Here is a 27,838-nt window from a genome sequence, read left to right as displayed (position 1 = left end):
CTGCGATAACGCAAGGCTACACTGCAGGAAATGGCGTCTTATGCATTTGACATTTTTCAACAGAACAATGAATTATCAGCATAAATAGTTCTTACTTTTCGATGAACTCCCATCAGAATCTTGGGAAAGGTGTCCTTTGTCCAAAAGAATCGTTGCTAGGTTGGAGAACGTCGTCTTCAACGTTGCAATTAGCAGTAAACAATAGCCATGTGGGCCAGAGATACCCAACTTCCTACAACGTCACGAAAATAAATACCCGAAAATCGCAATATACTGACATAAACTGATATAATTCGGTTTAAAATAATAACATTACGATGTCTTCAACACCTATATCGAATAAAAACAGAGCCGGATATATCTAGGAGCTAAAACGGGAGCTTCTAAAATGACATCCCTGCGTCAGAGCGAAGAGTGGAAAGATGGGACACTTCGGTTCCAAGCAATTTATAACCTTTGGGAACTACGTAGAAACTCCATTTCAACTCTCCCTATTCGCTGACACCCAGTGGAAGGCGTATGCAGTGCATCTCAACCAATAGAGGACAGGCAAATTAATACACAGGTCTCAGAACAGCCAGCAAAATTCTGCATTCTGACATACACATAGGAAAATTGCTCTAAGTCCAGTTCTGTTTCACCCACAGATATAATTCAAACAGTTTTAGAAACTAGAGAGTGTTTTCTATCCAATAGTAATAATAATATGCATATTGTACGAGCAAGAATTGAGTACGAGGCCTTTTTGAAATGGGCACCTTTTATCTGACTACTCAATACTGCCCCTTGAGCCCAAAGAGGTTAATCAGAACAATGGTTTTCAGCTGCGCTAACATAACTGCAAAAGGTATTTCTAATGATCAATTCGCCTTTTAAAATGATAAACTTGGATTAGCTAACACAACGTGGAACACAGGAGGAATGGTTGCTGATAATGGGCCTCTGTACGCCTATGTAGATATTTCATTAAAAAATCTGCCGTTTCCAGCTACAGTAATAATTTACAACATTAACAACGTCTACACTGTATTTCTGATCAATTTGATGTTATTTTAATGGACAAAAAATGTGCTTTTCTTTCAAAAACAAGGAAATTTCTAAGTGACCCCAAACGTTTGAACATTAGTGTATATGGCAATGTAAACGACTCAGGATAAAATAAAACATTTTACAAAAAGGAAAAGACGTAGGAAGACTATCCGAGCCAAACTTTAAATTGTATTTCCGCCCCATCCTAAATTGGTTTAGGCATAATTCTTCTGCCCCCCTGGCCAAGTATAGAGAGAAATATGGTGTCTTCTATTACCCTGGAAGAAGTGGTCTTCACTGATATACAGTATCCCTTAAATAATTAAAACTACCCTCGAGGCTTATTATTATTTGGCGCAAAATTGAAAAGCAATGTAACTGGGAATCAAAATGGCATGCCCATACTCCAATATTTCACAATAATGTCTTGTTATCTGGAAGGTGGCCTTTTGCACCCCCCCCCCCCCCAATGGTCCAAATATGTAATCTCCATACCCTTACTGATATCATGGACAGCAAGGGTTTGAGAACATTCCAAAATTTGAAAGATACATACACATTACCAGGCAACTTCTTTTTTCTATATTTACTATTTCTTTTTTTCATATGGAATCCCTTAGGAAATCCAACTACCAAACCATCCAATGATTGGATTTATAAATAAATGATCTGGGCTCCTGAAAGGACTGATCTCTAAAATATATAGAAACAACTTTTGGAAAGGTCATTCTGGGATAGCCATTAAAGTATGGTCCACAGATCTAATTGAATCCGGACAACCGTTTAACTGGAATAGAATATGGATAAATATGACCTTGGCATCCCGTAAACCGAAACCATCAACTTATACATTTTCAGTTTGTTCACAGACTGTATTTAACACCAAGGAAATGTTTAACGTTGAAATTGTCCCCAACTGTTCACTGTGTACCCTACATCAGGTAAGCACATTCCTTCATATGATATCGGAGTGCCCGCAGTTATATGCTTCTGGGGCAAAGTAAAAATATATATATATATATGTATATATATTTTTTTTTTTTGAAGTGCATGAATTTAAATATTCAATGCTTTGAATCAGTTATGTTACTTAATGATAATAGCCCCTTGAATCATAGAAGATTACCGCTAGCAGGCAGCACTGCTGGTGTGGGAGGCATGGTTTCTGGTTGGAGAGGGAAGATACGGAAGGAGGGATGGGGCACTGAGGGATGGAACAGGTTGGGGTGATCATTATATGCATTTCTTTGATTGCTTTTTGTACCTGTAACCCTTTAAAAAACAAGACAACTAAATAAAAGGGGGTCAATTTTTTTTATAACCTTTCCTCAACCAGGGCTCTACGCTGACCTTTTTTTTTACAGGGAGCACGTGTGTGCCTAAGTTGAAAAATGCAGGAGCACACAAAGAAATTAGGCAAAGACGCAAAGACAAATATCTTAAGTAACAAGCAGCTTTCTTCGTAGTAATGGTGCAGGCATGACGGGCATGGCACCTGGGCTGCTGTACAGTGAAGTAATCATTGCAACAATTATCATCTGGGTGATGTTTTTTCTATGTGCACTGATGCTCCTAAATTCAAATTCTAGGTTGCACAGCAAAAATATTTAGTTGCATATGCGATTCAAATTGTTACACCTGTAGAGCCCTGTAAACTGCATACAGTAAGTATCTTTTGGATAAGGAAAATTATTGCTCGCTTATATGAATGTTAAGTTCCAATTACAAATGTTACAAAAACTGCAACGCGTGTAAGGCGTATTTGCATTTAGACAGCGGATTTGAGTATCATCGGAGCATCGGGACATTTTTCCTCACAAGGCTAAAGGGGATGTCCAATGGCTCATTGTAAAGAAATGCAATTTGAGTCATGAATAAGGGTAAGGTTGAGCCCTGTGACTACTTGTCAGCGTAAAGTTACCTTTGATAACATAATTGTTAGGCCAAATGCTAATGTAGGATCCATTTTGTCCTGTTTATGTGGTTGTTCTTACCCTGCTCGCCATTAACACATTGAAACTAAAATATGCGCCTACGGTAATTACATCTACATGTATTCTCTCCATAGCTATCTGCTTCCATACTTCCTGGTCCCCTGTTTGCTGATACATGTAACCCATGACCCAAATCGATATAGTGCCCTCTAGTGTACACATTACGTGGAATAAAGATAGATAAACTATATCCACAACAACTACATAAGTAAGCCTAAATTGCTCCTACAGGAAAAGTAATTTGACATGTATTTGACAACACAACATCCTACAGCTAACGATAACATAACTTGATCTCCCATCCTCTCCAACATTAACCCAGGTCCATGATGAGGCTCAGTTCCTGGAGAGGCTGGGCTGCAGGGACATGCAGGGCATCAAGGTCCTCTCCATCTTTGGCAACACGGGCGACGGCAAGTCCCACACCCTCAACCATATCCTGTTTGGCGGGGATACCATATTCTACACCTCCAAGTCCCCCAGCTCCTGCACAGTGGGCGTGTGGGCCGCCTTTGACCCCGGGCTGGGCCTGGTGGCTCTGGACACAGAGGGCCTGCTGGGGGCGGCGGCCAACCAGAACCAGCGCATGCGTCTGCTGCTGAAGGTGCTGGCCGTATCGGACGTGGTGGTGTACCGCACGCGGGCCGAGAGGCTGCACAACGACATGTTCCAGTTCCTAAGCAGCGCATCAGGGGCCTACCTGAAGCACTTCACCCCCGAGCTGCGCGCCCTCTCCAGCCGCTGTGGCATGGACGTTCCCCTCTCCTCCCTGGGGCCGGCGGTCATCGTGTTCCAGGAGACCACCCACACCCAGCTACTGGGCCATGGTATGTACAGGAGAGGCCCAGTCACTAACATGCACCACATGCAATCATATGTTTCTATACATGCGTTACACAACAATTTGCTCATGAGTTGTGTTAGACAACACATTGTGGAATGGTTAGATTATGCTGTCATGTTGTTGTTTCAGACTCATTTGCCCAAAGTAATTGCGCCTTGGGGATAAATAACATTACTTTTTTTATTGAATTGAACACCAACACGCTAACATATTATTTAAATTCAGAATCACACCCAGCCATTACACTGGGTGAGACACACCCACAGATACAACTACTAAAGTCACACATACTACACTATTTACTCAACAGTCAGTTGGGTGTGTGAACTCTATCCATGACGTTGTTCTACTTTGTCCCCAAAGAGCGAATAGATGTCCCTGGCTATGCAGACACTCAGCTCCAGAGACGCTTCCATGACCTGGGCCTGGGTACAGAGGCCTTCAGCTCAGTGCAGTACGTGGGCACACAGACCATCACTCCACCGACCAACTACTCTCTGCTCCTGGAGGCTGTACGCCAGCAAGTCAGGAACACTGCCACCCGATCGCCCCGTCAACCTGCCATCGTCTTCAGCGCTCTGCAGGTTTGTGTGTGTTTATCTCTTTGCATTGTTGCACAATTCATTTGTTTGATAGACAGGTAATGCCGGTACTAGCTAATGTTCATGGGAATAATGTGCTTGTCTGGGTAAATAGGCCTTTCCAAAAACCAACCAATGAATGAATGTTTGTTTTTTTGACCTCATGACCCTGCTTGGCTCCTCCCCTTCCATCCCCTGGGCGTCACCTCTCCTTCTCCCCTCCGCTCCAGGCCCTGAGTGACAGGTTCTGTGGGGAGATCTTAGACGACAAAATCCCCCTCTACTCCTTCTTCCCTGACGAATACTTCACCTGCTCTTCAGTCTGCCTCAGCTGCAAGTAAGTGACTTCCCTGCGTCTGCTGCATGTATCTGAGTAACTCTATAACATGAATCAAAACTAAATGGGGAGGGACTAACCTGCATTTGTCCAATTGAAGCTCTCGTTTTCATTGCAAACCATTTTCCATGCTTTGCTACAGTGTGCGCTGATGAATGGTGTATTCACCTGCTGCACGTGAGCAGGTAGTGCTAGGATATGTGTCCCTCCCAGGTGGGTTGCCACAAAGGAGGCATAAAAGTCTGTTTGTCCTATGTAACTCATACATCTCTATGGGTTTTCATTATGTACAGCTTCTTCTTTAACTTGGGAAATTTGAGCTAGATCAGAAACCGAATTTTCCCTAAACGTACTGATTGGTGTTCATATCCAGAATTAGACATTGGTTTAACAGGCTCTCACTGCTTGAGTATGAAGCCTTGTTTGTCACCGTTATAAATGTGTTATGATGCACGTCTAACATCTTATGCCGCTAGGAGAAACCAACATGGCAGATGATCAGAGATGTTAAGTATGTGATGGATGGATTAATTGTCCTTGTTTTCTTTCCCCTCAGTATCCGCTGTAAGAACGGGATGAACCATCTAAGAGACAGGGTCCCTCACCTGGCAGACGGACTGTGTCAGTACGCTCACCAGTACAACAACAAGGTCCTCATCTGCAAGGTAAGACATTTCACATATGGTTTGTGATGGGACTTAAGAGAGAAAGATACATTAAGTTAGGTTGAAAGCAATATAGACTTATTAATGTGATCTGAAAAGAAAATGGACAAGAAAGTATTCTTCTATGTATGATATAGGCTTGAATCCTGTGGAGATGGTGTTGAACAATTTGTAGTACTAGCAAATGCATGAACCAAGGGTATGAAGCTGGCATTAATCATACGTTGTGTGCTCTCTCCCTGATCTGATCCTACCCACGCAGAGGTGCTATGAGGGTGGCAGGGAGGTTATTGTCATTCCTAAAACCTCAGCCTCCACAGACAACCCCTGGTTTGGGTTGGCAAAGTTCGCCTGGTCTGGGTGAGTTGTTGATGTAATGTGAACTCTTTGCAGACACTGATATATATATATATACACACACACACACACACACACACACACACACACACACACACACACACACACACACACACACACACACACACACTTACTTTGTGATGGTATTAAAGATGTCCCTTTCAACCATCCAGTCAATGAAGTACCACTCATTTACAGATACATAGAATCCATTCTGCCATCTAAGCCAATGCACTATATATTTCCTTCCACTCTCTCCACGGTGCACCTGTCCTGCCAGGTATGTCCTGGAGTGTGGCAGCTGTGGTATCATCTACCGCAGCCGGCAGTACTGGCTAGGCAACCAGGACCCAGAGAGCGGCGTGGTGCGGCCCGAGGTCAAACACGTCTGGGAGGGGGTGAGCTGAGCCGCCTAGTCCTACACACCCCTCATTGTACTGGCAGGAACTACAGACAAACAGTCACTCAAGCTCAATTGAAGTGCCAGTGAGAATATTTAGATGCATTTGCGACTGAACAGGTTGGAATTTATATGCAAACTGTCTGGCATATATTTAACTTTCAAAGTATGTCCGTTATCAAATGTAATGTTACTCTCACTGGCAACATCAACACTGCACACTGTACTTTAATGTGTCACGGTCATCATCAATTATGAATGGATGAATACACACTGCCAACATAGATATCAAATGCATTCAAAGATGACCTCCCTCTCCTTCTGACCGTTGCTCTCTCTGTCTCTATGTCCAGTCTGAGGCCTTCCTGACAGACCACCAGAATGCGGCGCAGAGGGTGCTGGATGGGATGAGCTTTGTGATCCAGTCTGTGTCGGAGTACAGCACGGGCCCCACCAAGGCTGTCACGTCCTGGCTCACTGACCAGGTGGCCCCGCTCTATTGGAGACCCAACACGGACATCACCGTGAGTCATCGCTCTCACAGCATCATCGAACCAGCAACACGGCATCTAGACCAGCAACACACTCACAGGCTTTTTGAACAAATAGCAGAGCCCTAAGAATAGCTCTTTTTATTAATGTGATAGACCCAGTGCCCAAATACCAAAAGAAACAGCATTAATTCTAAACCCAATATATTATCATTATAGTGAGTAAAACCAACAATTGGCTGTTTTAATTCTCAAATGTGGCACTGAACAGTTTGGTATGGTTGTGAGTGTATAGTTTTACTACTGGCTCTTGACATTCTAATCATTATTGTGCTCTGTCCCTGTCCCCCAGATGTGTCACTGCTGTAAGAAGCCTTTTGAGGAGGCAGAGAGGAAGCACCACTGTCGTTGGTGTGGCGAGGGCTTCTGCCAGGCTTGCTCCACCCGCAGGATGCCCGTACCCGAGAGGGGCTGGGGAAGCACCCCCGTCCGGGTCTGTGACACCTGCCACCGCCAGGGAGGGACCGACACCACCAACCAGGGTCAGGATGCCAGCTAATGTTTTAGGATCAGTGTTGGGCCGTGGATGTTAATGTAAAACCTGATGTTACCTCCTACTTAGTCTGATTCAGGATCAGTTTTTAGTCAAATGTATTATTATTATTTTGTAATGAATGAGGGACATGCCCTAAATGGTACCCAGTTCCTTTTATACTGAACTATTGACCGAGGTGGGCCACTCTGGCTCGAACAACGCTTACTTGCCGAAGACTTACCATCTTACTTTACTTTACTTACTTGGAACCATTGGGCTCTGGCCAAAAGTAGTACACTAACAAAGAGAATAGGGTTCAGTTTGGGAGACAACCAAGGTGTTTGATGTGAATAGTGAGTGTTCATTCATGTCTCCCTCGAAAGACGACTCCTCTCAAGGGACTTCCTAGTTATATAGAGGTTAAAAGAACATGTTTTTCAGTGATCCTGATGGCTTTGTTGGTCCCTCTCTGTGTCCTGTAGTGTCTGTGGTGGAGCCACGGGGGCTGATGGCCCGCAGGGTGACAGAGGTGGCCCAGTCTACTCTAGACATGGTCACCACTGCAGTGGACTACCCTCTGTGTGAGTACTGCTAGCGTCGTATTTGAGAAACGCATCACAAATGAAGCTAGCTAGTATAAATGTCTCTGTGTATTCACAAAAACACTTGGAAAAAACTTCACACCAGGAACCATAGACATTTTACCGCATATGCAGACAGAAATCCACAAGATACAACATTTAATATTATATTCTTTATCCTCTGCTCTGACTGTCAATAAACAGCTATTTATTTATCTCGCTCTCCTCCATGTTCCAGGCTTTGTGAAGGGAGTGGCCCGGCCTGACTACTGGATCCCCGACCAGCAGATCGTGCAGTGCCACAAGTGCAGCAAAGCCTTCACCCCCAGTATGTCCAAGCACCACTGCCGGGCATGTGGCCAGGGTGTCTGCAGCGGTTGCTCCTCAAAGAGCCGCCCAGTGCCCTCCCGTGGCTGGGACCACCCTGTCCGCGTCTGTGACGACTGCGCCAGCCTCAAGGGCAGCCTCTGAGGTCAGGGCAGAGACCAGGGATACTGTGCTACTAGGTATCTGAAATCTGGTGAGACGCCACGGCACACCACATTTTGCTTATCTCTGTCTCGCTATGCACTATGAGCCACTGACCATTTTAAGAGAAAAATACCCAATCCAGGTGACCCCTGCCCTATGGGGAAGGCACTCGAGTGTAATGTGCTGAAGTAGCACTCTAAACATGGGACTGCCTCATCTGATATCGACTGCCTAAAAACCAAGAACTAAACTAGCGGGACAAGAACTGGACGTCTGACAACTGGACAGCTGCGACAGTTGTAAATGACTGAGTGTAGAAGATGTGCAATCCTACCAGACTCAGAGAACCTCCTCCAAACAGCCCACTGTTTGCACTGAAAGACATTAGCCCGACAACTTTTCTGTTTGCACACAGATCTCTCTACTTGCAACCGGGAAGAATCTTAATATTATTCTTACCTGTTGGGATTGGCTGAACATTGATGAGTTAGATCAGATCTTAGTTCAGCTGTGGGCTGTAGTGGCCAGCCAAGCCTTTGCCTCAGACCACACCAAGAAGTAACAGCCCTGTAACCTGACAGAGGAGACACATGAAGTGACATCACAACATGCTCTTCCTCCCTGAATGTGATCTCGGGCAGTGTGCCATGGTTTTGAGTTGATGCACAAGACAGGAAAATGAATAAAGATGTCACATGCAGACATTCCAGTTGACATTAGTACCCTTTTTCACACTGTCTTGCTGACCCCATCCATACTGTGCTGGCTCATGTATTTTCCTTTAACATTGTCCTTTCCAGCATGGTTCCAGCAACTAGGGTGGATTATTAACCAGTGCTGTACTGCTGGGCTCGGCTCACTAGTGTGAAAGGGGTATAGTATCTGAACAGGTAGGCACTTTTGGGATCCATTGATGTTTTGAAACAAGCACATTATTTTTTATGAATACTGAGGGTTTAGTTAGTGAAAAGGCACAAGAGGCAGTGCTGTATCATGAATTCAGTCAAAGGTAAATGGCGTTGTTCGGCCCGACGCTAGAGCAGAGTCGACCCATTTGCCTGTGACTGTATTCATGATACAGCACTGCCTTTGCGTGCCTTATTGTTTTTAGAAATCTGTTACCAACATATTAAAATAACAATGAATTACATATTTTCATTAACATTATTTTAATAAGTAAATTCATAAAATGTCATTATTCTACCAGGAGATATAGTGCGGACAAAAATCTGGTTGTTCTTTTGGTCATGTTGCTACAGATGCGACCTAGTCGTTAAAGATTTTCATAGTTGCTATGCAACAGGATGGTCGTCAGTTCTACTAAACAAAATGGTTGCTATGCAAGCAGGATAACTTTCGTGTCACTAGCTAGCCAACTTCAGCTCAGTCAAGTCAAACATTGAACCTGGAATGACCGTACATTAGCTACATTTTCGTTTGAGCTGTTTTCTATTGGCATTTACTTGGATTTGTTCATGATAATGGCTTTAATGCGTGATTTCGCCTAGCTCAGAAAAGGTTGTCTCGTCTGGTCACAGAGAAATTGAAGAGTTAAACATTGTTTCCGAGGTTGGACAGGCAGACAGCGAGGTTTATATTAACCCCGCTATACCAAAATATATGCTAGTCTGGAAGCCAGGGGAAATAATGTGCGAGTTGAGATGATTCGGACAGCAACATGAACATGTCATGATGGAACTGTTATCAGGCATCCAGGATCCAAACAACCAGTTTTATTATTAGAATTATTAGCTAGTGTTATTATTGGAAGAAATCTCAAATTGAATCACTTGCTTATGTAAAGCACATATTATTTGCATTTGCAGTAATATCATCTATCCAGTATCCGTTGATGTGACTGACATGACATGTTAGCCGAATGAAAAAGGCAATTTAATTTCTCCATCAGATTTTATTCTCTTTACAAAGTACTGGATCCTATAATACTGGCCTTCTGTATCGTCATAACCAATTGTTGTTTTATTCAATGTGTATATACTATGAGATTCTGGGTATATGACAATCTTGATTTTTTTTTAAATCAGTCTTGTCTGAATATTAATTAACTGAAGCCATCCCACTGGGCACACACTGGTTGAATCAACGTCATTTGTCAACCTATTCTGACGTGGAATGTATGTGGAAAACACATTTGGATTTCCAGAAAGTCATCAACCAGTACTGTTCATCTCATTTCAACCAGCATAGTAAACATTGAAATTAGGATAAAACTTAAATACAATGACTTAACCTGACTAACAGGTTGTTACATCAATCAAATTTCAACATAATCATCAGAACTATGTTTATGTTGTAAGTGCGTTGAAAATTCCACATCCTGTATTCCATATACAGTATATTGGTGTGGTTGAAATTAAGTTGAATTTCATATTTGATTAGATGTTTTATTTTATCTTTAAATGTTGATACTAAAATGGTATATTTGAATCAACGTCATTGAGTCAATGTCATCCCATCAACCTAAATAAAGAGGTATGTTGAAATACAGTTCAACCAGTGTGTGACCAGTTTTCTTCTCACAATAACGTACAGTGCCTTGCTAAAGTATTCACACCCCGTTTTTCCTATTTTGTTGCATGCCAACCCGTAATTTAAACAGACACAAAATAGTCCAAATTGTTGAAGTGAAATTTAAAAAATAACTTGTTTAAAAAACTTTTAAAAAATTGGAAAAGTGATGCGTGCATATGTATTCACCCCCTTTGCTAAGAAGCCCCTAAATAAGATCTAGTGCGACCAATTACCTTCAGAAGTCGCGTAATTAGTTGAAGTCCACCTGTGTGCACATGATCTGTCACATGATCTCAGTATATATAAACCTGTTCTGAAAGGCCCAAGAGTCTGCAACACCACTAAGCAAGGGGCACCACCAAGCAAGCGGCACTATGAAGACCAAGGAGCTCTCCAAACAGGTCAGGGTTAGGTTATAAAGAAATATCAGAAACTTTGAACATCCCACGGAGCACCATTAAATCCATTTGCTAACCTTACTTTGCTACCTGACAACTTTAAGGTTTTAACTTTTTAATTACCGTTTATAATTTTTGTTTTTCCCTCGCTCAACTTTTTCACTCCGGACGCTTTATCTGGACGTGGTTCGTCAGGACCTCCACCAGCCGAAGCTAAGTAGTAACATTAACATGATGCCTTCTAATTGTAGTCGCTGTACTCATAATATACAGGAAAACGATCGCCTTACGGCGAGGATAGCTTACCCTTGCGTCTGAAGCTGCTGCAAGCCTAGCTTCAGACGCAATCGTTAGGCAAAGGTAATTTCGCAGACGGAAAACTTTCTCATGGTTTCTGGAGGGAAATGCTGTAGGAATGCTCAACTGGTGTCGCTCATTCAGCCGACAGAAACTTTCAACCAGTTCTCCCCATTAAGCAGCGAGTCAGAGGCCGAGCCTTCTCTGGTCTCTACTCCTCCCGTTACGGGGTCTAAGACGCTGAAGCCTCCCACCATTAGCTCTGACAAATTGAAAACCCTAGTCATTGGCGACTCAAATACCCGCAGTATTAGACTTAAAACGAATCATCTAGCGATCATACACTGTTTTCCAGGGGGCAGGGCTACCGACATGAAGGCTAATCTGAAGATGGTGCTGGCTAAAGCTAAAACTGGCGAGTGTAGAGAGTATAGGGATATTGTTATCCACGTCGGCACCAACGATGTTAGGATGAAACATTCAGAGGTCACCAAGCGCGACATAGTGCAACAGCGTGTAAATCAGCTAGAAAGATGTCGGCATCGAGTAATTGTCTCTGGCTCCCTCCCAGTTAGGGGGAGTGATGAGCTCTACAGCAGTCTCACAACTCAATTGCTGGTTGAAAACTGTTTTCTGCCCCTCCCAAAATATAGAATTTGTAGATAATTGGCCCTCTTTCTGGGACTCACCCACAAACAGGACCAAGCCGGGCCTGTTGAGGAGTGACGGACTCCATCCTAGCTGGAGAGGTGCTCTCATCTTATCTACGAACATAGACAGGGCTTTAACTCCCCTAGCTCCACAATGAGATAGGGTGCAGGCCAGGCAGCAGGCTGTTAGCCAGCCTGCCAGCTTAGTGGAGTCTGCCACTAGCACAGTCAGTGTAGTCAGCTCAGCTATCCCCATTGAGACCGTGTCTGTGCCTCGACCTAGGTTGGGCAAAACTAAACATGGCGGTGTTCGCTTTAGCAATCTCACTGGAATAAAGACGACCTCCATTCCTGCCATTATTGAAAGAGATTGTGATACCTCACAGCTCAAAATAGGGCTACTTAATGTTAGATTCCTCACTTCCAAGGCAGTTATAGTCAATGAACTAATCACTGATCATAATCTTTATGTGATTGGCCTGACTGAAACATGGCTTAAGCCTGATGAATTTACTGTGTTAAATGAGGCCTCACCTCCTGGTTACACTAGTGACCATATCCCCACGCATCCTGCAAATTCGGAGGTGTTGCTAACATAGCCAATTTCAATTTACTAAAAAAAAAAATATTTTGAGCTTCTAGTCATGAAATCTATGCAGCCTGCTCAATCACTTTTTATAGCTACTGTTTTCAGGCCTCCTGGGCCATATACAGCATTCCTCACAGAGTTCCCTGAATTCCTATCGGACCTTGTAGCCATGGCAGATAATATTCACATTTTTGGTGACTTTAATATTCACATGGAAAAGTCCACAGACCCACTCCAAAAGGCTTTTGGAGCCATCATCGACTCAGTGGGTTTTGTCCAACATGTCTCCGGACCTACTCACTGCCACAGTCATACTCTGGACCTAGTTTTGTCCCGTGGAATAAATGTTGTGCATCTTAATGTTTTTTTCTCATAATCCTGGACTATCGGACCACCATTTTATTACGTTTGCATTCGCAACAAATAATCTGCTCAGACCCCAACCAAGGAGCATCAAAAGTCGTGCTATAAATTCTCGGACAACCCAAAGATTCCTAGATGCCCTTCCAGACTCCCTCCGCCTACCCAAGGACGTCAGAGTACAAAAATCAGTTAACCACCTAACTGAGGAACTCAATTTAACTTTGCGCAATACCCTAGATGCAGTCGCACCACTAAAAACAAAAAACATTTGTCATAAGAAACTATCTCCCTGGTATACAGAAAATACCCGAGCTCTGAAGCAAGCTTCCAGAAAATTGGAACGGAAATGGCGCCACACCAAACTGGAAGTCTTTCGACTAGCTTGGAAGTACCGTGCAGTATCGAAGATCCCTCACTGCTGCTCGATCATCCTATTTTTCCAACTTAATTGAGGAAAATAAGAACAATCCAAAATGTATTTTTTATACTGTCGCAAAGCTAACTAAAAAGCAGCATTCTCCAAGAGAGGATGGCTTTCACTTCAGCAGTGATAAATTCATGAACTTCTTTGAGGAAAAGATCATGATCATTAGAAAGCAAATTACGGACTCCTCTTTAAGTCTGCGTATGCCTCCAAAGCTCAGTTGTCCTGTGTCTGCACAACTCTGCCAGGACCTAGGATCAAGAGAGACACAAGTGTTTTAGTACTACAGTGGGACAAAAAAGTATTTAGTCAGCCACCAATTGTGCAAGTTCTCCCACTTAAAAAGATGAGAGGCCTGTAATTTTCATCATAGGTACACTTCAACTATGACAGACAAAATGAGAAAAAAAAATCTAGAAAATCACATTGTAGGATTTTTAATGAATTTATTTGCAAATTATGGTGGAAAATAAGTATTTGGTCAATAACAAAAGTTTCTCAATACTTTGTTATATACCCTTTGTTGGCAATGACAGAGGTCAAACAAGTCTTCACAAGGTTTTCACACACTGTTGCTGGGATTTTGGCCCATTCCTCCATGCAGATCTCCTCTAGAGCAATGATGTTTTGGGGCTGTTGCTGGGCAACATAGACTTTCAACTCCCTCCAAAGATTGTCTATGGGGTTGAGATCTGGAGACTGGCTAGGCCACTCCAGGACCTTGAAATGCTTCCTACGAAGCCCCTCCTTCGTTGCCCGGGTGGTGTGTTTGGGATCATTGTCATGCTGAAAGACCCAGCCACGTTTCATCTTCAATGCCCTTGCTGATGGAAGAAGGTTTTCACTCAAAATCATTGGTTTTTCCTACACTCCTTTCTCTGACTAAGGGCACTGCTAATGTACTTTCAGATGACACCACAAGTAGCACAGCCAATCAGTAGGAGGATAGGCAAGCAGACAGACCAACAGTACTGGCTCTAGAAAGCAGTGTTACAGTGAGGTTGTCTCCATTATGTACATATAGGCCATTAGCTCTGCAATTTCTCTAGATCATTCCACCCTCAACCTTCTTCATAAATGTCAGGTCAAGCTAGAAATAATTGAATTGCATAAGAACTGATGTGATGTCCGGTCAAGCTGTAGAAAACCAGCCACAGTGGAGTGAAGGTATAAAATCTGACACGGGAACATAGGTTCTGTGAGGTTCTGTTGACGGAGCGCCCTGGGCCATCGCTCTATTTCTTCCTCTGATTGGCTAGTTCCTGAAGGACCAAGGCCATGTGAAGGTGATTGGTCTGTTTTTCTGTGTAGGTTTCTCTCAGGGATAACAGAGGGTGGTAATCAGACTAAGAGCCATGAAATGACAACCATTTCCTTGGATCAGACCAATTATAGTATATACATGGATTTGGCCATGATGCGTTTCATGCCCCTCGTGGAAAACATGCCTCCTTTACGGAAGGAACACATTCTTACCCTCTATTCCCATGTAAAGACGAGACATAAACAGGAAATGTGCTATAGATTGATTAGGAATATGAAGTAGCTTACAACTAGGTATCTTATTACAACTGGCTCAGGTTTAGCATTGTAGCAGGGTTGGGGTCAATTGGAATCCAAGTCAGCCAATTCAGAAAGTAAATTACAATTCCAATTGAAGAAAGGGCTTATATTTCCAATGACTTCTCAATAAACTAAAATGGAGAACCTACTGTATATCAAAAGTTGTTTACATTTTAGAAATTGAAATCACTTCCTGAATTGACTGACTGTAGCATAATGTAGGCAGAGGAAGGTCAGAAGTACAGCACCTGATCACCTACTGTATATCCATTATGGTCTAAAAGAGTCTGGATTAAGATAAAATACTGGATTAAATTAACCTGAGCCAGCATGAAGGTTACATTGATCTTGATGTATGGTTCTGTTCTACTAATCCATTAGTGGCATTGTGATTAGTAGGAGGGTTCAGTGAGCAGGATAGCAGGGATCTAAGGCTGCGTTTACACAGGCAGCTGAATTCTGATATTTTTTTCACTAACCACATCAGATCTTTTCACATTTCACATGCACCCAGAGCACCACCCGACCCTTAATATATGACGTAGCACATTGCAGGTGCGGCCCACTGTGATGTGTGAGTTCTGGAGCATAATGGAGAGGTGATGGGGCCTATATTATATTATGACGGGAGAAATGAAATACGTAGTGTGGTCATGCGCACAACCAAACACACACCGCAACGATTCCTACTCCAACTACTTAATTTTATCAATGTGACTAAGTGTGGACATAAGACAGAGTTAACCTGCTGAAGGATATGGGACAAAAGAGATTTCTATGTTAGATGACGCTCTTACAATGACTAATGCAAAATGGATCAGTTGTGTAATGCGCAATAATCCTTTCTCGCCACTAGGTGGAGGTACATCAACAGCAATGTCATTCTCTGCCTGTAGCGTCATAACGCAGTGGCTGACAAAGTGACAGTGATTGGACAGTGATTTCTTGAAGTAGGCAGCCGAGCCACTATGGCCTAGATATCTACTGATATCATTGAACCATGGTACGTTTTGACAGCAATGGTTAACTCAATTTAATCTTGTCTGTTTTGAATGATGACTGAATGATGATGTACATGCCAACTGTTTATCCATGTTGGCTTAGTGTAATACATGAATCCCAAGTAGAAGCAGGCAGCATGAGATCAGGATGGCAGACTGCAGATTAAACACACTAGTGATGACCCTTACTGCATCACATAATGTACAGGAGCTTTGAACAATTGCATAACGTCTTGCATCTGTTGTGTACTCAGATTCAGACAGCAATGAAGGTGGCGGAAAAATCTAAGCATTACGTTCAAATGTAGTCGGCAACTGTTCCAACTATGGAAGTCTATTTTATTCCCAATGATGGTCATAAACCCCTGATGGAACAGGTACAATATAGGTTAGTTGTATGCATATTGTCAGTTCCACATACTGTAGACTACCCATATTGGTCTATGGGTAGTCTACGTGGACATCATGTCCTCCCTGGGACACCCTAACAGCAATCAGGCTTGGTATTTATGAATGACAGCTGCTGGCAGGGGATGAAATGGCGCCAGTGTGGTTGGGCAGTGCCAAGGCTCCAGTCAGAACTCCAGGTTTGGGCACAATGGTGGGGAAAAGAGTGGGAGGGGGTGAGGAAAACACACTGAGTATCCAACCAGTCAGGCCTCATAGGCAACAATATCAACCAACCTTCTAGAATGGTTGTGTGTGTGTGTGTGTTTTGAGGTTGCTTGGTGCCAACCGACTTCAAACCACCATTTTTACACTGAAGATAAAGGATTCTTTAAGGAACATAATAAATGTTAAAATACATCATTCATATGTTCAAATGACCTTGTTGAATGACTGTACGTGCGAGAACAATGGACTCTGAACTGATCAATGTCTCAACGTATGTAATGAATCTACTTAATCACCCCTCTCTACCTCAAGGACTTTAAAGGTCACGTGTGAACGCTTACATTTCACATCCATAGCAATTACCAACATTATTCTAACGGTGGTAAAGCAACTTTTAACAGATGTGATCTGGAAACAGACGTGCCACAGTATCCATGCACCAATCCTAAAAACACTAGAAACAATAGCAGTGAACGTATTATCTGCTCATTCCACTATCTGGGTAAGAGCTATTACACAAACACGATTACTGATTCTGATTCTTCTATCACATACTGCCATCACACACTCACTGCACTGTGTGACGCACCAGATGGAAAGCAGATAAAACCGATTGCATAAAATTGCACTGGTTTTTATTGTTTAGGGGTTTCTTTTAATTAATGACTTTAGGGGATTATGCACCCATCTCATTAAATGCAGGAATTCATTTTCAAACACCTGGGCCCGTAATCATAAAGCATCTCCGGGTCGGAGTGCTGATCTAGGATCGGGTCCCCCCCTGTCAATGTAATCTGATTCATAATGATCTAAAAGGCAAAACTGATGCTAGATCAGCGCTCCTACGCTGAGACGCTTTATGAATATGGGCCCTGCAGTACAGCATGTCCATAATAGAAACAGTGAGGAGTCTTAGATGACAGCGTCTCCCCAGGCCAGACAGACACCACTAGGATTTGGCCTACATGTGAACACATTAGTCTGCTTTATTATTTCTAGCAACATTCTTTCCTTATGGCAGTTTAATTTATATATGTATCACGCTTTTTCTGCCTACTCTGGCAGTTTTGGGGTGTTTATAAATTACCCTTTCACTGCTGTGTCTATGGCAACCCATTTCCCTTGCACTGTTCTGTAGTAGTGGGGCCTGTCCTCGTTCTGTCTCTCTCTGACTGTGTCTTTGTTGTGTTTGTTGTTGTCCAGATTCTTCCTCAGCACTGCAGTGAGCCGTTGGGGAAAGACAATGACGAGAGAGTTAGTACTAAAATGACTCAAGTGTTCTGTGGCTGTCCTCTTTTTCATGGCCCTTGGGAAAGAAAAGGGGCCTTGTCTGGTCGCATTAGTGGCCTGAGCTTTTGTCAAGACACTGGAGAAGGCTGGTCTACGAGTCCTGTGAACAGTGGTAGAGTTGGCAAGCGTAGTCAATGCGTTCAATAAGAGAGAATTCTTCAACGCTTAACTCCATAACTTTCAGGGCATACAGTAGGTTTGAGATAATTTACTGCATTTAATGACTGGTGCTGTTCAACTGTTGACCATCTTTAGAAGTAGACAGTTTACATGAGTGTTTTTTTATGCCAGTGGTACATGCATCATCGTTGGCACAGGGTGCAGATACATTTGATCTATTAGTACTGGTGAAGACAAAGTTCTTATGAATTGGTGGGGATAAGACAGGTACCTGACCTGCATTGGGAGAAAGGGAGGGCGAGCATGATACAGAATGCAAAAACACAGACACCAACACAAGTTTAATATTATATTATTTATTTATCTTTGTACAATGTAATTACAATACAAATATGTAGGTTTAAATACAAAATTCTGTAAATAAAGAATAAAAATAAACTCCACTGGTTTGTTATCAATACACTATGGTTTACAATCAAGTTTATGAGGTAATTTAGTTTCTTATTCTGAACGTCATTAACCTACATTTTAATTTAGAGGGCGTGTAAATAACGGGAATTTAACGAAATAAAAACAGCAATTTCATGAATGACTACGTTTTTTCACTTAAAAGACGGGGAGAGAATTAATTTAGAAAATCGATTTGTCTAAATGAGCAAAAACATGGGCCTCTCACTGGTGATTTATATCTTTGCGAAAGCGAATGCATGTCAGCCAGTATTGTGCCGCATGTAAAAATGACAAAGCCTGATTGGCCGAGTCCTAAGGAGTTAATGACCAGGAGAGCGGGATGGATGGAGCCTGTTTGTCTAGTTGTGATGTCCATTCAATAACACTGGTCCCATGGGTCCCACTCCGTCTCACTCCCAGACACTCCTGTTGTCTAGGGCAGGATCGTACATAAAGCAGTATAATGGCAAATAGCATAAACCATCTCATCTAAGCACATGCGTTTGCCCCGTCTTGACCTGCCAATGGAAGTCCTGCCAAATGGGCTAAAATTCCAATATGGGGTTGTAGCTATAGTATACTGCATATTTATTGTCTTTGTGTGTTTTAAACTAAAGTCACGGAAGGAAATGATTGCCTCTTTTGAGATTACGATCAAACAGTAAAGTATTGTTTCTATGGAGCTCTAAATGCATGGTGACTATAATTCTAACAGAAGTGTCTTTGTTTGGGAGCAGTGAAAGGAGTTTAAAGGAATGAAACAACCAGTCTGTTTAACGTACCGTTTGCCTGTATGGTATTTGATTAATCCACCCCTTCTTTCATCTTTTCTCAGTTCATCACAGCCTTTCAAAAGCCCACATCCTCAAACTCATTCTCATATGCCCTCGTTCTCTCCGTCTATCTTTCACCTTCTCCTTTTCTTTCTCTTCCCCCCCGACTATCCGTGTCACTTTCATGTCTTTGTTTGCCCTCTACAAAGATGGATGCCTTCCTCTGTCTGTTTAAAGTGGTAAATGACTCATCACTTCCTCTAGGCATCTTTACTCAGCCTGGTAGACCACACACAGCAGGTGCCATAACTTCTGCCCATCACAATGGCCTCAGGACAAGAGCCTGGATCCAGAAGCCTCTACAAACTGACTGTAGTCCATTTATCTCAGAAGTGCAGCTTGACCCAGCCCACTGGGCACACACCGATTGAATCAACGTTGTATATACGTCATTTCTATGAAATTGCGTTGAACCATCGTGGAATTGACGTCTGTGCTTATTGGGAGGCACTACTTTTGCCCAAGGCCCTATACAGGAATAAGGTGCCATTTCAAACACAGCCCCAGTGACAAAACAACATCATAACTCACCCCAAACTTACCCTCTTTATCTTACGAAGTGCTGAAGCTCTCCCATCCCATATCTCTTAAATCTTAGGCTCAACACTTCTAAATAGACTCTTATAGTGTTGACTGACTACACTCGTACGGGGGTGACCATGTTTTAGAATATCATGCAAATCAACCAACCAACTTGGAATGTGCCGCACTATTTGGACCCTTTCCAGAATGTTCTAGGGTTCTAGTGTGTCTGCCCTGCAGGTGGAGTGGCACTGGGACAGAGGGGTGAGATCACCATGGTGATTTAGCTAACAGTGACTCATTTGGGTTGAATAGCAAATTGACGGTTATACATGGATTGGTAATAAATAGAGGGTGAAAAAAGCATGCTATTTACACTCGTTTCCAGCCTCTCGTTTCATGACTCACTCCCTCTCTTTGCTCTCTCCGCTGACACAGTTACAGCTGCTAGTTATTTTCCTTCTCTTTCAGGTTCCACAAAAATAAATACAGGGAGAAACAACAATGTAAAACTATAACGGTTAAAAGCTAAGTAAAAATCATAAATATAACCATTTTGGCAATCAAACTGTCTGTCACTCTTATTGGTCGACGCCTCCTTTGGGGTCTCCACCATCGAGTCGTGTCATTGGCTAGTCAACCAGGGCCTTTGCTGTGCTTGGGTAACATCAACATAATCTCTCTGTGTCTCATCTCAGTGTGATGTGTCCATATTCTCTGGCTCCTCCACAGATCCCCACGCAGAACATGATTGCTAGAAATCCCATGGAATGCATCGCGAGGAACCCCATACACAGTCATCATGTCCCCCCTGCATTCAGACCCAATTTACATCCTGGGGTCTCAACAGAGGAGGAGAAAATCAAGAAGAGGGGGAGCGACAGCATTTAGGGGCAGGGGGCTGGAGGGGGGGAGTGGAGTGGTTCATTGTTGTTGTGTGTCTGCATCATCATAGTCTATGCAGTGGCCCGACCTGGGTTAATACAGAGTTAAAGCTCGATCTCAAAGGTCTTTTGCAAGTCATTGGAGAAAGGGTTGGGCGCCGCCTTGGGTTGCAATTTGGTCTCCAGCGCGGCCCACTTTGCCTCGAAGCGATCAACCTCCTGGGCATTGGCTGGGGGCGGGTTGGCCTGCTGTGCGCCCTCCGGTGGCCAGCTGCTGCTGGTGCCGTTCTGCATGATGGTGGCGGGGGAGGTGGGAATGTTGTGGGGGAGGCCGTTGACGGTGGGATGAGCTCCGAAGGGTGACATAGGGAACCCTCCCGGCTGGCCGGAGAAAGAGTGGCGGTGCCCGCCGGTGAGCGTGCCCATTTTGGGCCCTGTGCCCATGCCCATGGAAGGCCCGCCGGTAGAGCCGCCTGCCGTGCAGAACACATTAGCCACCATCTGGGAAGGCGTGATGCCCACCACAGGCACACTGGCGTTGGAGTACACCATGCTGTTGGCTAGGGCGGGCATGTAGGCCTGCATGGGTACAAACGCTGGCTGCAGGGGTGGTTGGCTATACAGGCTCACGGCCGCAGGAGTGGCATCAAACGCCAAGGGAAAGGGCTGCATGGAAGTGGGCAGGGAGCCAGGTACCCCTGGCATGGATGCCCCGATTATGGGCACACCTGACATAGGTGGGCCAGACATAAGTGGGTTAGACATAGCTGCGTTTGACATGGGTGGCCCTGGAATGGCAGGGGTGGGCTGGATGGGTGGTGGGGGCAGGTTGGGGGTCTGTTGCTGGGCCTTGACGGCCTGGGCCACCTCCTCCAGCCAGCGCTCAGCCTCGGAGGGCGTCCTCCTGTGTCCACTGTGGACAGGGGACTGAACCGGGGGCTCCGCCTGCATCCAGGAGGATGTGGCTGTGGAAGAGAAGCAGAGAGCAACACGTTAATCACATGTTACATCAACCCTGCTGCTGGATCTCTCTACCGCTTTACCATGACAAGCACAGAGGACACACACACACACACACACACACACACACACACACACACACACACACACACACACATCCTATAGCAGACTTTTCTGATTAGGGCCGGGATTCAATGCAAGGATTGAGCCGACATGCGCAGAATTTACCATGAACGGGATCTCTACAAACATCAGGGAGAGGGACTTTGAAAAGCTGCATTGCCGGCTGTATAGTGACCTACGCTATAGCATACCACAGAGATACACACAAATAACTGACACTTTTCAGGCAAATCAGCCTTACAAGCATTAGAAACATTACAAATAAAAACACATTCCGAATGCAAAGTTGGAGTTGAGCTGTACAATACATGTTAAGCCAGACTAGAGCTCATAGAGAGAGACTGATAAGGTAGTCAATGAGTTACCTTGCAGGGGGGCGGGTGGAGGGGGGATGGCTGGGGGCACAGTGCAGGCTGGCAGGCCGTTGGGGGTGGGGTTGGAGAAGAGTTCCTCAGAGGGCCTGGTGAAGGAATGGTTGATCTGGCTGCACAGAGCGTTGATGCTGCTGTCTGCCTCGCCACACACGGACAGATCCATCTCTGGGACTACAGAGGGGGAGAAGGATTTTGAGGATTGGCTATCTTTTGGATGATTTGATGGCAAGATTAAAGTCTTGGGCCAAACATACACTTATATAATGATATAGGATTAAAGTACATGACACCGGATGTAAACATTTCTAAGCCCTTAATTGAAATGTAATCTGTTCCCGTGGTCCTATGAGGTCCACATCATCTTTTGTACTTCAAAGTAAGAAAATAAAAGTTATTCTGTAACCCACCCGACCAGTCTATTATTCATGCATGAGATTCTCTATAGCCTAAATCCTTAGTGTAGAAAACAGAGGCAAAACCTCTTGACCTATAGCCAGTAGATAGTAAAAAAAAATAGCACATCATTTGTGTAATTCTCCTAACAACTCTCTCTGTCCCTGACAGAGAGAGTGAGCTAAGCCTGTGGAGAGCAGAGAGAGTTGTGGGGCCAATCAGAACCAGAGGGGTCAGTGGTGGATGTAATTCCTATGAAGCGCCCGCTGGACTGTCTCTCTGTTGGGTCCTATTCATTAGGGCACACCATAGCAAAACCTTTTGCAACGGAAAATGAAAATGTCCATATATTATTGGACAGGTTTAAGTAGTCACTCCCTGTTTCAGTCCGTTTTCTTCTGTTTGGTGCCTAATGAATGACCCTGCTTAGAAGAACTACTCCGAGTGCAGATGTGTTTTTCTGTCTGGAGACAGCAGTGTGAACGGCTTTGTTCATGACAGGCCTGCCTTGTAAGGTCTCTCTTTCTGAACATTTGATTGGCCCATAGGGTTCAAAGAGGACGGGAGAAGCTGTGGGGTTTCTCTATGTAGTAGTGTAGTGTGTGTGTATGCCTGTGTGCATCCGTGTGTGTGTGTGTGTGTGTACATCATTGTGTGTGTGTTTGTGTGTACTACAATCCCTGGATCTACGGCTGTAGAGGGACTGGTCTAGTGGAGACTATTTATAGACACATTGTTCACTGAGAGAGCTGGCGGACTACTGGGGAGGGGGGAGGTAGTGAAATTAGCTGCCACTGTGTGTGTGGGTGTGCGTACATGTGTCCTGTGCTTGCTGTGTGTTCATGCTTGTGTGGCTTCTATTGCTAGCTAAGTGTGTGCGTGGGTGCGTGTCTTCTATGCATGCGTGGGATTCAAATAGGTACAGATCCTATACGAAAGAGAGAATCTCTGGACACAACGCTAGTACTGATACTGCTGCATACATGAATGTAAATAGATGTCAGGTACAATTGTGCTGCAACCATCAGAGGTGAAATGTGTGTTTATTAATGATTAAAAGCTGAGGTCTGCTCATAATAACTATAATCAACGTAACTGAGAGGTTTAATCTACCTCACTACAGCAGGAACAAAGCTGTGCTGGGAATCCTAATGATTATACTTGTTAAAAAGAACCATTACATGGACTCAGCAATCGGACTCAGCAATCAGCCACAGCAATCAGCCACAGCTTTAATAACACACTGATGATCAACTTCAGTGCTATTATGACCCCAATCAATGAATCTCTGGCTTCACTTGTTCCTGATCAAATACTAATAATTATAAACACCACCATACTTTGTCATAAGGGTTCAGAGTTTTCCTGGCCCATGATCTGACCAGGAAAAAGTCCTGAATTATCCCTGGTCAGGTCATGAAGACAGGAAAACTCCAGACTCTGATTGACATTAGCCTTGATTTCCAGGCTTCCTCCGAGTGATGAACACGACATGGAAGGGTGGCATTGCAGGACTATGTTGTCCTATACTGGTGAGGCTAACCACTCTTTGTCCTAGATCGTAGAATGCAGAGACTTAGCTAAGCTAACATAAAGAGGTGAAGCTAACCTGGGTTCTTGCTCTGGAAGTCGGCGGTCTTGCGCTGCAGATTGGAAGGCAGGTCGTTGAGGCGCAGCGAGAGCTGCCTCTTGAACGGCGAGTTCTTCCCGCTGAGGGCCGGGAAGCCCCGGAAGGAGCCCTGCCGCACCAGCTGCTCAATGGGCGCGTGGCGCCGCGGGATTGCGTGCTCCACCCCCTGCCCCACAGGCGAGGCCGCTCCCTCAGGGGGTGAGGAGGTGCCAGGGGGGATGGCTGGGATGGTACACGGGGGCTCTGGAGAGTACAATTTGCTATGGTTAATGTTGGACTACCATGACCTGGGTTAATGTTGGACTATAATGACCAGGGTTAATGTTGGACTATAATGACCAGGGTTAATGTTGGACTACCATGACCAGGGTTAATGTTGGACTATAATGACCAGGGTTAATGTTGGACTACCATGACCTGGGTTAATGTTGGACTATAATGACCAGGGTTAATGTTGGACTATAATGACCAGGGTTAATGTTGGACTATAATGACCAGGGTTAATGTTGGACTACCATGACCTGGGTTAATGTTGGACTACCATGACCTGGGTTAATGTTGGACTACCATGACCTGGGTTAATGTTGGACTACCATGACCTGGGTTAATGTTGGACTACCATGACCAGGGTTAATGTTGGACTACCATGACCAGGGTTAATGTTGGACTACCATGACCAGGGTTAATGTTGGACTACCATGACCAGGGTTAATGTTGGACTACCATGACCTGGGTTAATGTTGGACTACCATGACCTGGGTTAATGTTGGACTACCATGACCTGGGTTAATGTTGGACTACCATGACCAGGGTTAATGTTGGACTACCATGACCTGGGTTAATGTTGGACTATAATGACCAGGGTTAATGTTGGACTATAATGACCAGGGTTAATGTTGGACTACCATGACCAGGGTTAATGTTGGACTATAATGACCAGGGTTAATGTTGGACTACCATGACCTGGGTTAATGTTGGACTATAATGACCAGGGTTAATGTTGGACTATAATGACCAGGGTTAATGTTGGACTATAATGACCAGGGTTAATGTTGGACTACCATGACCTGGGTTAATGTTGGACTACCATGACCTGGGTTAATGTTGGACTACCATGACCTGGGTTAATGTTGGACTACCATGACCTGGGTTAATGTTGGACTACCATGACCAGGGTTAATGTTGGACTACCATGACCAGGGTTAATGTTGGACTATAATGACCAGGGTTAATGTTGGACTATAATGACCAGGGTTAATGTTGGACTACCATGACCTGGGTTAATGTTGGACTACCATGACCTGGGTTAATGTTGGACTACCATGACCTGGGTTAATGTTGGACTACCATGACCTGGGTTAATGTTGGACTACCATGACCAGGGTTAATGTTGGACTACCATGACCTGGGTTAATGTTGGACTATAATGACCAGGGTTAATGTTGGACTATAATGACCAGGGTTAATGTTGGACTACCATGACCAGGGTTAATGTTGGACTATAATGACCAGGGTTAATGTTGGACTACCATGACCTGGGTTAATGTTGGACTATAATGACCAGGGTTAATGTTGGACTATAATGACCAGGGTTAATGTTGGACTATAATGACCAGGGTTAATGTTGGACTACCATGACCTGGGTTAATGTTGGACTACCATGACCTGGGTTAATGTTGGACTACCATGACCTGGGTTAATGTTGGACTACCATGACCAGGGTTAATGTTGGACTACCATGACCAGGGTTAATGTTGGACTACCATGACCAGGGTTAATGTTGGACTACCATGACCAGGGTTAATGTTGGACTACCATGACCAGGGTTAATGTTGGACTACCATGACCTGGGTTAATGTTGGACTACCATGACCTGGGTTAATGTTGGACTACCATGACCTGGGTTAATGTTGGACTACCATGACCTGGGTTAATGTTGGACTACCATGATCAGGGTTAATGTTGGACTACCATGACCTGGGTTAATGTTGGACTACCATGACCTGGGTTAATGTTGGACTACCATGACCTGGGTTAATGTTGGACTACCATGACCTGGGTTAATGTTGGACTACCGTGACCTGGGTTAATGTTGGACTATATTGGCCTGGGTTAATGTTGGACTACAACTAGTAACCACTACAGCCAATAACACTGATAAAGGTTACTACCTGCCAACATACAGTATATGTGTTGTTACACTTCAGAGTGAGGTGAACAACAACAACGATCAACAGTGAGTGAATCCTCCTGTTCCTGTTAGCTCGATAACACAGGACACATTTGACTTTCCAGTAACTTTCCAGTGATACATTAGAATGTGAGTGACAGATGTTTCTGTCTGTGTGTCTGTGCTGCTCTTCATCTCCTGATGAGTCATACCTTTCTTTTTGTCCTGCAGCTGCTTCATGATGTCATCGCGCTCGCCACCCTGCTGGCTGGACGACGTCACGCGGAACGAGCCTTCGCGCACAAAGGAGGTGCGGCTGGCGTCGAACGAGGCTGTGACGCCGCACTCCTTCTCGCGCCGCTGCTTCCTCTCCAGACAGGCGGCGAAGGCACAGCCCACGGCGTGGCTCATACGCTCGCCCTGGTGACCACAACACACCCGGTCAACACCCCTCCTCAATTCCCTTTTGGTGTGTCTGTGTACGTGGGCGCATGCATGTTTGGGTGTCTGTAAAACTCTGTTATGTGTGAATGGGCACTAATACAAAAAAATACACAATTGACAAGTCTGAACATAGCCTAAAGCCAGTCAATTTCCCTACTGGAAAATGCTTTATCAAACCAGAACCATGTCTGTGAGGGATGACTTGGCACTCCGTTTTCATTCCATTATGCTATAAAAGTGGTTATCACCCTGGAGGAAATGTGGCTCAGAGTGCCAGAAGGTCACAGTCGATAGCGTTCCAAGAAGCAATTGAGATAGAGATAACCCTAGAGTAATCCTAATCTTAATCTCTGGGCGAGCGATGCGGGGATTGGATTAATCTAGTCGCTGGGCCTGGGCCCACTCACACACACACCCTCACCGAGTCCTTCAGGGCCATGAAGCAGTGGCAGATCCAGCGGCGTGTGGTGCCGTCACGGCAGATGTAGGAGAAAGCCTTGTCATAATTGCGGTCGGGCGCACAGAAGGACACCTTCTCAATGGTCTGGTCTACGATGAGGTCCTAAAATCAAAGAGATGACGTGTTAGAGAAGGCTGATTTGACCACGTCATAAATGAAACATATCACACATAACATGGTAGCCTATAGAGAATGCATGTGATTAAAACACTCCTACTAAAATGTCATGTCAAATGTAATTACTTGGCGAGGAAAGATAATCTCCCGAGAATCAACCTTTGTTACTCTCAAGTACTAAATCTGGTTTACAGCTCTAAAAAACATATTGTAAAACATGGAGAACCACTTTTTCTCTTGTTCCAGAATCTGTATCAAGCTCGTTCAGGAGTCTTGGCTAGTGACTATAGGGTGAGGAAGGGGCCCCTTCTCTTACCCCACCCCCACCCCATGCCACTAGTGGCCCCCGAC

At 44.3% G+C, this 27,838-nt stretch overlaps 2 protein-coding genes across 6 annotated transcripts in view; one reads left to right on the top strand and one right to left on the bottom strand.

The window, feature by feature from the left end:
• Nucleotides 1–10,793, top strand: part of LOC129832227 (zinc finger FYVE domain-containing protein 1-like) — a 29,068-nt gene extending 18,275 nt beyond the window's left edge. The window contains exons 2-11 of the mRNA XM_055896134.1: nt 3,346–3,850; nt 4,231–4,451; nt 4,679–4,785; nt 5,342–5,450; nt 5,713–5,810; nt 6,088–6,205; nt 6,561–6,731; nt 7,051–7,240; nt 7,716–7,814; nt 8,053–10,793. Coding sequence (XP_055752109.1) covers nt 3,346–3,850; nt 4,231–4,451; nt 4,679–4,785; nt 5,342–5,450; nt 5,713–5,810; nt 6,088–6,205; nt 6,561–6,731; nt 7,051–7,240; nt 7,716–7,814; nt 8,053–8,285 — 1,851 coding nt within the window. The 3' untranslated portion in view covers nt 8,286–10,793. The remainder of the gene's footprint in view (nt 1–3,345; nt 3,851–4,230; nt 4,452–4,678; nt 4,786–5,341; nt 5,451–5,712; nt 5,811–6,087; nt 6,206–6,560; nt 6,732–7,050; nt 7,241–7,715; nt 7,815–8,052) is intronic.
• A 7,674-nt stretch (nt 10,794–18,467) lies between these two features.
• The window catches only part of LOC129832230 (numb-like protein), a 79,636-nt gene continuing 70,265 nt past the window's right edge, over nt 18,468–27,838 (bottom strand). For all 5 annotated transcript variants that reach the window (XM_055896140.1, XM_055896141.1, XM_055896139.1 and 2 more), the window contains 5 exons: nt 27,332–27,472; nt 26,679–26,886; nt 24,276–24,539; nt 22,265–22,444; nt 18,468–21,781 (listed from right to left, as the gene is read on the bottom strand). In XM_055896140.1, the coding sequence (XP_055752115.1) occupies nt 20,922–21,781; nt 22,265–22,444; nt 24,276–24,539; nt 26,679–26,886; nt 27,332–27,472 (1,653 nt within the window). In that variant the 3' untranslated portion in view covers nt 18,468–20,921. The remainder of the gene's footprint in view (nt 21,782–22,264; nt 22,445–24,275; nt 24,540–26,678; nt 26,887–27,331; nt 27,473–27,838) is intronic.

This window comes from Salvelinus fontinalis, chromosome 33 (genome assembly GCF_029448725.1).
Source record: "Salvelinus fontinalis isolate EN_2023a chromosome 33, ASM2944872v1, whole genome shotgun sequence".
Classification (NCBI taxonomy): Eukaryota; Metazoa; Chordata; class Actinopteri; order Salmoniformes; family Salmonidae; genus Salvelinus; species Salvelinus fontinalis.
Note: the sequence above shows the minus strand (reverse complement) of the source record. Positions and strands in the feature narration are given on the sequence as shown.